The sequence below is a fragment of the Neolamprologus brichardi genome, chromosome 3, assembly GCF_056152115.1.
Source record: "Neolamprologus brichardi isolate AB-2024 chromosome 3, ASM5615211v1, whole genome shotgun sequence".
Classification (NCBI taxonomy): Eukaryota; Metazoa; Chordata; class Actinopteri; order Cichliformes; family Cichlidae; genus Neolamprologus; species Neolamprologus brichardi.
The window spans coordinates 33,998,218-34,010,508 of NC_142106.1; the positions used below are offsets into that span (position 1 = coordinate 33,998,218).

Here is a 12,291-nt window from a genome sequence, read left to right on the forward strand (position 1 = left end):
ATGAGCAATCACATGATGTCATAGTTCTGCAGCGTGGGAAAAAAAAAACCCTGCCGAAGTCCATTCAAAACCTCCACAAGAGAAGAGTTAGGATCAGGGTTACAGGGCAATAGTTGAAGCTGTGCTCATGGGGTAATGGTTTGGTATGATGCTGTTTCCAAGCTACAAAACTATGACATCACAACAATGTCATTGGTCACTTGCTATGTTGAACCTGTACCACATTTGTTTTTGATGATCCAGGAACATCACCAACACAATAGTGCTAACATTACCTGGCGCTCATGGGTGGAATAGTGCTCTCTGTGTTTATGTTGGGCAATCCAATATAATATAACTGATTATTAATACAGTAGGACCTATGGTGGTGCAGTGGTTAGCACTGTTGCTTCTGGATTAGGCCTTTCTGTGTGGTGTTTGAATGTCTTCTATGTGCCTTCATGGGTTTCCTCCAGGTTCTAAGGCTTATAAAGTTATATAAAGTTTTTTATGTGTCTACTATAACATACTTAAAGTCTGGTTAAATATGGCTTGTGGTCTTAAGTGCTTTGAGTGGTTGGAAAGACAAGAGAAGTGCTATATAAATGCCAATCAATTTACATGTCTGTGTGTGGTTGTCTGTCTCTTCGTGTTAGCCCTGTGATGGGCTGGTGACATGTCCAGGGTGTGCCATGCCAAAACAGCTCATCACAGGGTGAAGTAACCCAGTACTGTAATCATCTGACTTAAACAGGACCAGATAACCAACAGACCCATCAATGTTTAGTGCACGGATATATGATGAAGTTAATAATTATCTGTCTCGCTAATACAGTCAAAACACTGTGAGTCATACAGAAAGAAGCCCTTATTTCATACATAAGTCAAGAACTGCTGTGTGTGTTAGTGACTGAGTTAGAAAGCTCTTTTTTGATTTTCAGAGAAACGAATCATCTGAATGATCAAGTGCCCGCAGTGCATTTGCACCACGGAGCTCTCTCTGCTGTGCTGCTGTCCGAAGTGTTTTGAGCGGGTTTGATTTTAGTTCGACAATAGAGGGCGCAAGTCAGCAAGGATAAACCCACTGCTGGAATTCAGAGAGCCGTGTGCGAAAGATGCAGCTGCTGAGACTGGCTGCCTCTTGTCCTCTCCCCCTCCTTCTTCCCATCCCACTGCCCCTCACTCTTTCACTCACTCATTACACTCATCCACTGTATCTATAATTTCACATGCGCACAGCGCCGCAATGCTCCCTTATGATGAAAACGGGGGGCGCCCCCCACCCCACCCTGAGTTCAAAGTTGAGGATATCCACACGCACGCGTATTAAAGCACGTTTTTTCTTTGCACCTAACTCGACAACGCGTACGTGCTGTAACAGAGACGAATCCACCTTAAGCACCTTAAAAATGTTCTCATTTACGTACCTCTCACCGTGCGTCCGCACAAGGCAATGGAATTATGCTGCTGGAGAGAGCGTCCGCGAGCATGTCAAGAATGTCTCTCAGAAAATGTGCTCTGCACAAGCAGTTAAATGACAACTGTAGTATTCACACACACACACACACACACACACACACACACACACACACACACACACACACACACACAAATCTGATACAGGGAAGTGGGGTTTGCGCAGTGGCCGAAATAACGAAACCCTTTGCCGTGATCGTCTGGATAGCCATGCAGGGCTGATCTATTTATTTCCTTTTTTTTTTTTTTTTTTGGGGGGGGGTCTTATTCCCTCTTTATGGAAATGAATTCATAGACACGGTCTCTTACATTCCTGGACGTTGAGCGGACTGAGCAGCACGCAGCCGAAAGACACGGAGCTTGCTGCGTCGGAGAGCACAGCCACTGGCGACCACACGCATTCGTATAAGTAACCACAGGGAAACCACAGCTCTGCGCACACAGGAAGCCCTGTCCCGTCTCTCCTGTCCTGCTGCTGCTGCTGCTGTCGTGTTAAAACCCGAGAACTTACACTGTCTGATTTTTTTGTTTTACCACGCAAGTTGTAACATGTGTAGGCAACATTAAAACCGATCACATGCGTCGGTCTAGCAGTGCGTAAAAGTTGCACTCTGGATTTGCGTTCCGGGTAATCTCATGCAGCACAGGGTGAAAAATAGTATAAGAGCGGTGCGTTCAAGATTTTCAAATCACAGTTTTGTTTGCTTTTGAATCTGATCTCTCGCCATAGCCACAACATAGGATGTTAATGGATTAATACGAAGCATCCGAGAGATCCTCGCAAAGTGCCGAGCCACGTCTCGAGAAAACACCGATTAAAAAAACGAACGTCTGAGTGCATGTTCCTCATATGTCTCCCCCTTTATTATTATTATTTTTTCCTAATATTGCCTGCTGGCCTCTAGACCTGGCGATCGAGACTTAAAGTCCGACCCTGTTTACGTGCGCTGCTGGAGTAGGGGGGGAAGCGAACGGAGGGGGTGGAGAGAGGGAGAGAGAGAGGGGGGGGAAAGAGAGAGACTGCAATATCATTTGTGAATCCCTCTCACAGTGCTGCAGATAGGGGCTGCCAACACACGCGGCGCGTCTGCAGGTGTGGGAACAGGAGGGATATGTTGGACAAAGTGAGAAATTAAACCAACCGCTTCCCAACAACTGCTTCGGATGTACATTCCATCTTTGTTTTATTTTGTATATGTATTTTTTCTATTTTTAATATTACCCTGATTTTATTTTCCAGTAGGTTACACATTCGTGCAGCAAGCTGGTAAAAAAGAAGCGAAAGAGATAGAGCGAGAGTACTATTCTGCTAGTTGCAAGTGACTTGGAGGAAGACAGCCGGACAGGTAATTTCTGCCTTACGTTCGTATCGCCGAGCTCAAGACAGTTAACGAGCTGTTAACACAGTCGGCCGGGTGATGACTTGTCTGAACTGAGCGGGCATTTAAATGATCTTCTGACATACATGGACATATCAACGGACAGAGGAATACAGAGGAATACTGGAGCCTCACCCAAAAATTAAAAGAGCGGGAGAGAGATAGAGGAGCGTCTACAAACTGTGAGTAAAACGGAGCGGCTTGGACTGAATCTACTTTCTGGTTATTTGATGCTCGGACTATAACGTTTTGGCTTTTTTTTTTTTTTTTTTTTTTTACGCGCATGACATTCAGATATTTTGGGAGGAGGGGGCCACTGTCCGGGGCGCACGGAGAATCCGGCTTGTTCTCTACATCACTTTAAAACAAACAAACAGAAAATACTAAAAGAAAGGAAGGAGAGACATTCGAAGGAGGGAAAGCAGAGGAGAGCTGGGTAAGCCCGTGCGTTTGCCGATTTTTTTTCACTGCAGCAGGAGAAAAGTCGTCCGGGAGGATGAAGTCTCACGCATCCCAGACCAGAAGGCTTCGCTCTGAATGAAAGCGATATTTCCTTCCCATATTCGGACTTTCTATTAGTGATTTTTTTTTTTTCACTTAATATTAAAGTGGACATTTTTTTCCTCTCCATTCCCCCTTCCTCCTCTGGGCTGAACAATGAGGACTACTGGTGCAGTGGACTATTTGTACTATTGCATGCTCATCTTGCAGCTTGTGCATCAGCCCGCTGCCAAGCAAGTGCTCCGGTACCGTTTAGCTGAGGAGGGACCAGCAGATGTCAGAGTAGGGAACGTAGCCACCGACCTGGGCATTGTCGCCGGGTCCGGTGAGGTGACGTTCACCCTCGAATCCGGGTCCGATTTTTTCAAGATAGACAACATTACAGGTGAGCTCTCCACCAACGAGAGGCGGATAGACCGTGAAAAACTGCAGCAGTGCCAAATGATATTTGATGAAAACGAATGTTTTATTGATTTTGAAGTGTCGGTGATTGGACCAGCGCAGAGCTGGGTCGACCTCTTTGAGGGAAAAGTCATCATATTAGATATAAACGATAACACCCCGTCTTTCCCTTCCCCTGTCCTGACACTTTCTGTGGAGGAAAACAGACCAATTGGAACCCTTTATCTGCTGCCCACAGCCACAGACAGAGATTTTGGCAGAAATGGAATAGAGAGATATGAGCTCATTCAGGACAATGGGGAGAATTCAAGGCGATTGGGGTCTTCTGGGGATTCGTTTTCAGGAAAGAGGAGATTTGAGGAGGGAGCGAGCAGGAGCAGTGTCTTTGAACTGCAAGTTGCTGACACTACTGATGGAGAGAAGCAGCCTCAACTCATCATTAAGGGGGCCCTTGATAGGGAACAGAGAGACTCCTATGAGCTTACACTGCGCGTTAGGGATGGAGGAGATCCCCCTCGCTCCTCTCAGGCCATTCTTAGAGTAATGATAACTGATGTGAATGACAACAGCCCTCGGTTTGAGAAAAGTGTGTATGAGGCTGACCTGCCTGAAAACAGCTCCCCTGGCGCCCCCATACTCCAGCTCAAAGCGGCTGACGCAGATGTGGGGGTTAATGGTCAAATAGAATATGTGTTTGGGGCAGCCACAGAGTCAGTAAGGAGACTGCTGAGGTTGGATGAGAGCACGGGGTGGCTGAGTGTGTTGCACCGCATTGACCGTGAAGAAGTGAGCCAACTGAGGTTTACAGTAATGGCCCGTGACCGAGGCCAGCCACCCAAGATGGACAAGGCCACAGTGGTTCTGAACATCAAGGATGAGAATGACAACGTGCCTGCTATAGAAATTCGGAAAATTGGACGCATTTTCTTAAAAGACGGGATAGCCAATGTGGCTGAGGATGTGGTGGTGGACACACCCATTGCTTTAGTTCAGGTGTCAGATCGTGACCAGGGGGAAAATGGCATAGTGACTTGCACAGTGGTAGGAGATGTGCCCTTTCAGCTCAAACCGGCCAGCGAGATGGAGGGCGAGCAGAATAAAAAGAAATATTTTCTCCACACGTCTGCACAACTGGACTTTGAGACAACACAGGAATACAATGTGGTCATAGTGGCCGTGGACTCTGGGAGCCCCAGTCTGGCGAGTAATAACTCTCTTCTCGTCAAAGTGGGCGACACTAATGACAACCCTCCTATCTTCAGCCAGAATGTAGTAGAGGTTTCGTTTCCGGAAAACAATGCACCTGGTGAGAGGGTGACAACAGTGAAAGCCATAGATGCAGATAGTGGGAAGAATGCTGAAATAGCCTATTCCCTAGACTCATCAGTAAATGGGATTTTCTCTATTGATGCAGACAGTGGAGACATCCGAGTAAACACCATTCTGGATAGAGAGCTAACAGAGCGCTACGAATTCAAAGTGATAGCCAAAGATAAGGGCATAAACACCCTTCAGGGTTCTGCAACAGTGGTCGTCCTTGTGGCCGACAAGAATGACAATGAGCCAAAGTTCATGCAGGATGTTTTCACCTTTTATGTCAAAGAGAACCTTGATCCTAACAGCCCAGTTGGCATGGTTACAGTAATCGATGCAGATAAAGACCAAAATGCAGAAATGGGCCTCTTTATTGAGGAAGAGGAGGACATTTTCTCGATCGAGAATGAAACCGGGACTATTTTTTCCACCCTGTCCTTTGACCGAGAACAGAAAGGTACCTACACATTCCGCGTCAAGGCTGTGGATGGAGGTGACCCTCCCAAATCTGCCACCGCCACAGTTTCACTCTTTGTCATGGATGAAAATGACAACGCTCCAACCGTCACTTTCCCAATAAACAGCTCCTACACCCTTCTTCCTCCCTCCACTAACATCAGAACTGTGGTCAGAACCGTCACAGCTAGTGATGCGGATACTGGCATCAATGCGGTCCTGAACTTCAGCATCATTGGGGGTAACCCCTTCAGACTTTTTGAGATTGATGCAGAGAGAGGGGTGATTTCGCTAATGGCAAAGCTGGAGCAGAAGCATCATGGCCTCCACAGACTGGTGGTTCAGGTGAATGACAAGGGGCAGCCTTCGCAGAGCACCACCACACTAGTTCATGTGTATGTTAACGAGACACTTTCCAACTCCTCAGCTGTGGAGGCCCAGGTGGCTAAGAGCCTGAGCACATCTCTGAACACCAACATCGCTGGCGACCCCAACTATGACCTAAGCAAACAGCGGTTAAGTATTGTAATTGGAATAGTTTCAGGCATCATGACAGTCATCCTCATCATTCTTGTTGTTGTCATGGCCCGTTATTGCCGCCCAAAGAACAAGAACGGTTATGAGGCTGGCAAAAAAGACCATGAAGACTTCTTTACACCACAGCAGCATGACAAATCTAAGAAACCCAAGAAAGATAAGAAGAAACAAAAGTCCAAACAGCCGCTCTACAGCAGCATTGTCACTGTAGAGGCCTCGAAACCCAACGGGCAGCGCTACGACGGCGTCAACGAGAAGCTGTCCGACAGCCCTGGCATGGGCCGCTACCGTTCAGTCAACGGAGGGCCGGGAAGCCCAGATCTGGCCCGGCACTACAAGTCCAGCTCGCCACTGCCCACAGTGCAGCTTCACCCGCAGTCACCGACAGCTGGAAAAAAGCACCAGGCAGTTCAGGACCTGCCCCCTGCCAATACCTTTGTTGGCACCGGAGATAACATTTCCCTTGGATCTGACCACTGCTCTGAATACAGCAGTCAAACTATCAACAAGTACAACAAACAGGTAAGAAGACACATTTCAGTGTTCTTTTGTCTCCCTCCACTACTCTTAAATGTCTTCTGCTTTTTCCTCTTAGTGTTCTCTCTCCCATAATGCTTTCTGACAGGGCTAGTCTCAGTAGTCTTGTTGCCTTTATGGTGCTAATGTGTGTCAAGTTAGCGGTATTGATCTGTTTTGGTTTGGAGTGCCATTCACATGTAATATTGAAAGGAAAGAGAAAGGGTTTAGATTAGCTCAGGAAAGGATACTGTTACAACTTAACCAAATGTCCGACTATTTTGGACTTTTATCTCAGCGCGTTAAGCTGCCTTTTCCGTCATGGGTGTCACAACTCTTAACCTTGGTAATATGTGTTAGAAAACTGTAGACAGCTCACATAAGGATTTGGTTTGCAGTTATTTTATCCCAGAGGGGCGCATGCATGGCAGGGGCTGGCTGCACTCCCCTCTGCCCTGCCCTCTGTCTGAGACAAGGCTACCTTTTCTTCTCATGCAAGGCAGGAAAAAAAATGAACAAAGGCAAAAGAAAAAGGGAAAAGGTAGATGCAACACAAATGTGGCTTTGTAAGGGCTCTGAGTCACTTTGAGAGAATCTACTTGACTAAGAACATCTGGCCCCGAGTCAAATTAACATCACGTGTGCTTCAAGGTCTGCATCAATTCATTGACCTCACAGTGAAAACTGACAGTTTTATATCAACTCCCATGTTGTGCTTCAGCTTCACATACTCCGTCTTTTCTTTTCATCCATGTTTATAAATGTATGCCGTCTTGTACCTGCTCCTCTTTCTCTTCCACACGTATTCGCCCTCCACTCGTCGTTCCCCTTTCAAGTTTCCTTTTTCTTTTGCCTTGCTCCCCCCTCCCCCCACCTTTAATTCTCTTCTTTCTTTCACAGCACAGACAGAACTTGTAGGTGACGCTATTAGATTTTTAAAGTTGAGGAAGTGTGCGCTTTTATGGACTCGGTCATTATATTTCTCTGGCTGCTTTTGCACTGTTAGGTGAAGCAACAGCGAGGAATCAAAGATAATACTTAATGAAGCCAGCTTATTTGCGTTTTCGTGAAAAAGAACACCTTTGTATTTTTCCTTTTTTTTCCCCTATGGAAGTCTAATGAATTATTGATCTTTCTTTTACTTTGTGTCAGCACTACTCCTTTTGAAATCGGTAGTGTTGCTCGCTTGCTTGCACTTTTTTATTTCCTGGTTTCCCCCTTCTCCTTTAGATATCTTTGTTCTTGCTTATATTCTTCCCCTTCCCCTCTAACTCTTCCTTGGACCTTTGTAGAACTCCCTTGCATGTCTTGCATCCACCTGTGCCGCCTTCCCCCCCCCCCCCTGTAGCTCTTCCTCTCACTCTATTTATTCCAGCCTCATCCACATCTTAGCCCGCACAGCCCAACTCCTTTTTCCCCCTACAGAGCTTTCTTTTTTAAACTTTACTGTCATCTCTCTATGCCCTTCTCTCCTTCCCCTCTGTATTTCTCCCCTTCAAATCATTTCAGCCCTCTTTTAACTTCTCTTCCTTCTCTTTCCCTGCTCTGTCTCTAACAGCCTCTAATATAGTGCATTCACTGAGCTGCTTCCCAGAGTGTGAGGAGTGCTGTTGTTTTCGGATGTCTCCTGCATAATTAAAAGGGCACTCTATTTGCTGCTGCGGCAGCGGCATGTATTGTGTGTCACTATGCTCCACTTATATAATTATTTATTTACTCTCTACATTAATGCACCGCTAACTTTTATGGACTGTGCATTTCTTACCATCCAGTATCTTGGAGGAGGAAAAACAACAACAATCTGCAGCACATTTTTAAAATGTATTTCTTTATTTTTTGATTCACAGGTGCTTAACTTTGGAACCCAAATGGCATTAAAATGGCACAAAATGTGCTTAGTGCTCTACTGGGCAATAACATCTAAGATCACTGTGTCATATAGCTGGTTTATCATTGAATATACAACTTATAGCATGTGTTCAAATTTCCATTTATGCCCTCTGGGCTCAGTAAATACTTCATGTTGATGCATTCAGTTTGGGTCATAAGGACATAATTAAATGGCTACACAAGAGAGCTAACTGAAGAGAAGGTGTGTGCTCATGTGCTTCAATTATGGCATTAAACAGCCACCTCTGTATGAGATTAAGTAGTGAAGCGGTCACGCTCTTGATTTTAAGATCACTGCACCTAAAAATATTCTGTTGTCTGGCGAGTGCTTCTGAGGCTAAGGACATAATGAAACACTCTAGGAAACTCGTGCGCCTCGCTTATGGGAACAAGTTGTGCACAAAAAAAGTGTTAGAAAATGATAAGATCAAAGAATGCTGCTTTTTTATCATGTGTCATACATTTTTAGACTTAAACTCATGTTCCTGAGCTAATTTAAATGTCAGATTGACTCTTTTTTCACATTTGGCCACAATTAGTTTCTTGTAACTTTCTTTCTGAACCTTTGTCACCGTGCACGTGTTTTGTTACGCGCACACACACACACACACAAAACCTTTCTTTCTCGCTTTTTTTATCCATCTGTGGGAAGGAATAGAGACGGGCGCAAGAATGACGGCCCTGTTAGCGGTATAGAGAATGGCCCCCACTGTTTCACAAGGGACTTGGGGTTGGGTGGAAAGACAGAGAGAAGGACAGCGAGAGAGGGAGAAAAGTGCTGACCACTGACTGTAATGTCGGAGGTATCGGGTTCCATCTTTCTCCCTTCTCGCTCTCCTAATCTTACAGTAACCGCACAGGCAACCTGCTCGGGCAGGTAACCAGGCAACTGAGGAAGTTTATCAGTGAGGCGAACCTTTCTTTTAAGTCCGACAGACATTTAAAGAGTCATTAAGTTGAGCTAACTGTGAGGGAGAAACCAGTGTGTCACCCAGCTGCTGCTGAGTTTGAACATGAGCAGCAGCAGACCTGACATTTCATCTCTTCCTGCCACTCCATTGATTGCAGCTTATGTCATTTGTAATTGTCTTTATTTTCTTCTTCTTCTTTTTTTTTTTTTGATATGCGCACAACATTATGCGTGGTCTAACTGCTCCTTATATACGCACGGCCAAGCCATTCCATCCAAAGGCTGATGAGAAGCGCATTCACTTAACAGAACACTTAACTTTATTACTTTTGGCAGTAGCTTCTGTTCTGCGCAGCGGCAAAAAAATAATACCATCCAACCTTGTGAGGAATGAAATCACTTAGTCACTGAATTAGCACAAGCCATCAGCTTTTGTTTTATCATTACACTTCAAAGCGGCGCTCGTGCCCAGGTGGATCACTTTTAATCAGTAGTGAGCCACAGCAGCTTGTATTCTCTGCTCTTGCAGCGTAGCCCCTCAGGGCAGTCAAAGCCGCCGTCCAACCACTTACACCAGGTTATCTTGCCTCGGGGCTGATGCGGCAAGCATAACTGGACGCTGCCCTTAACCCGGCTTCCCCAGTGCTCGTCTCCTGCACTCCGGCCAGCTGTTCCTCCTGCACCTCTCCTGCACGAGCTGAATATGGCCGCGAAGCATCTGATTTGCATAGGGCAAACCCTCGCCCCTCTGCACTTATATAGGACAAACAATATCGCCATGCAAATGGAGGTCACTTGGGTGGTGGTTGTAGCCAAAACATACGATACGATTGCCCTTCAGACTCTAAGACGATCAGGAAACCAATATGGAAATGTGGCTTTTTGCCTACGGCATCATTTGTTTTAACTTAGGAAATGTAGCTGCCTAAACACCTGTAAAAACCCACAAGTGCACCAATTTAAACTGACAAAGGATCAGTTAGCCTCTATATTAATGCTTGCATTTAGGATAATGTAATCCTGTCTCTGATTTCAGCCCATTGCGTGTGTTTTTTGTATTCTAAATACACATATACATGCATCAAACTCTCATAAGTGGGAGCTAGTGACTCATTCAGCTCAGTAAGACAATTACTTGCTAAAAGGTTCTGCTGAGTCTGTCAGAACTTTAACAGGTTTAGTCATGCCCCAGTCTCCATCTAATTGTTGATTCAGGTCACTTATTTTGCTTTGTTATAATGTGACAGACAGTTGCAAAATCAGGTAAGCAGATATCTGGGCATGTGGCTGGTTGATATAATCAGATCAGATTTCGACTGAGCCAGATCATGAAAATTGATTGTTCAGATTTAACTGCGGGATATTATTATTTTAGAATTTGAGATACATTATGAAAACAACCCATAATGCATTTGGGGATTGTGTATTTTTGGTTTATGTCAGATAAGCGTTCTGCTTAATAAAAAAGAAAAAAAAGGAAACTGAAGGATTAAATACATTGCTTTATTGCACAGCTCTACGTCCTTTCATTTAAAACCACTTAGAGTCGACCCTCACTGCTGGCTGTTCTACCTGCTGTTCTTTGCTCAGCTAGCATCCCACACTGTGACATGTAATTGCCTTTAAAGTGCTGCTATTCGAGATTTGGTAATCTTGCATCCGTGCACTTCGGTCTAATGCTGCTTTGAAAAACTGGCACAAAACTAAGTTGGATTTTCTGATCTCGAACACGGGATTTCCAAACGCACATCATTAGGACTCAGATTAAACATTTTTGGCCAACTGGCACCATTATCAAATTAGCAAAACTGGTAATGAAAACATTTCAGCTTCACAGAAATTTCCAACAGAATGCCAAAAATGGGGGGAAAAAAAGAATAATCTTGAAATCTTGTCTTCAGTAAGAAATAAGATAATGTGCAATGAGCTGGTATGTTTAATGCCTCATTATTATTATTAGTGCTCGTCCTTTGTACTCCTGACTGTGGCTAATTTGATCAAAATTGTTTTGGATCTATTACGGCTTAATTCAATCTACGGCTGCTCGGGCTTTTGTTGTTTATGTTCCTAAAGGAAAATGGAGGGAGTAAGAGAGCTCAGTAATACTCATGAAACTGCAGCGGGCAGCATTTTCTGGTATAATGTGGTTTGGTGATTTGAATGCACTCGCTCTAAGGCAATTACTAATCTAAGGATTAGACTTACCTGATATATGGGCAGAAAATGGTGGCGACTGAGAGAAAAAGGCAGGGAGAGATTGCAACGGCTGGTTGCTACAGTGCCTGCTATATTACTCTGCGTAATATTTTAATACTGAGTGTGATTTTTTTCCTCCCCACACTTTCTTTACTTATAGCACGAAAGCATTTCTTCATTTCTTTCCCCCCTTCTTCTTCACCTCCCTCTTTTCTTTGCATATGGCAGCGAGCACATAAAAAAATCGCAGCGCTTGCCATCACGGAGGGCAAAAAAGCTTCGACTCACCTGCAACGTTTGTCACGATAATACGGGGGGAGTGAGGGGAGGCGAGAAAAAAACAAAAAGACGAGAAATTTAAGCCGCGTGCCACCTTGATTGCTCTCCACGCTGCTGATTGTAAGTGGCAGTGTCGAGGATGCCACCTTCTCCTCGCCGCTTCTTTCAATTTGATGTCATCGAAAATGGAATTTCATTTCATACTCGGCAGCGATCACATTAGATAGGGCTTACCAGGATAAAGCCGATTCATATTTGCAGATTTGCTTTTCCTGTGGCACTATCAATCACCGCGCGCTCGCCATATTGCACACTTGTTTTTCACGGCAATTGTTCTGAGGAGTTTGTACAGTAAATTGACTTTTACAAGGCTCCCAAGGTTTATGATATGCTGGCTAGCCTCGTTGCTTTCCCCGTTACTGTCCCCTCGTATCGACTCCACAGGCCGGAGCTCAG

At 45.0% G+C, this 12,291-nt stretch overlaps 1 protein-coding gene across 6 annotated transcripts in view; it reads left to right on the top strand.

Moving 5' to 3' along the window:
• The first annotated feature begins 2,526 nt into the window (after positions 1–2,526).
• The window catches only part of pcdh7b (protocadherin 7b), a 117,996-nt gene continuing 108,231 nt past the window's right edge, over positions 2,527–12,291 (top strand). For 5 of the 6 annotated variants that reach the window (XM_006801715.2, XM_006801716.2, XM_087837045.1 and 2 more), the window contains exon 1: positions 2,527–6,566. In XM_006801715.2, the coding sequence (XP_006801778.1) occupies positions 3,492–6,566 (3,075 nt within the window). In that variant the 5' untranslated portion in view covers positions 2,527–3,491. The remainder of the gene's footprint in view (positions 6,567–12,291) is intronic. The other variant, XM_035912487.2, reaches the window with a different exon arrangement.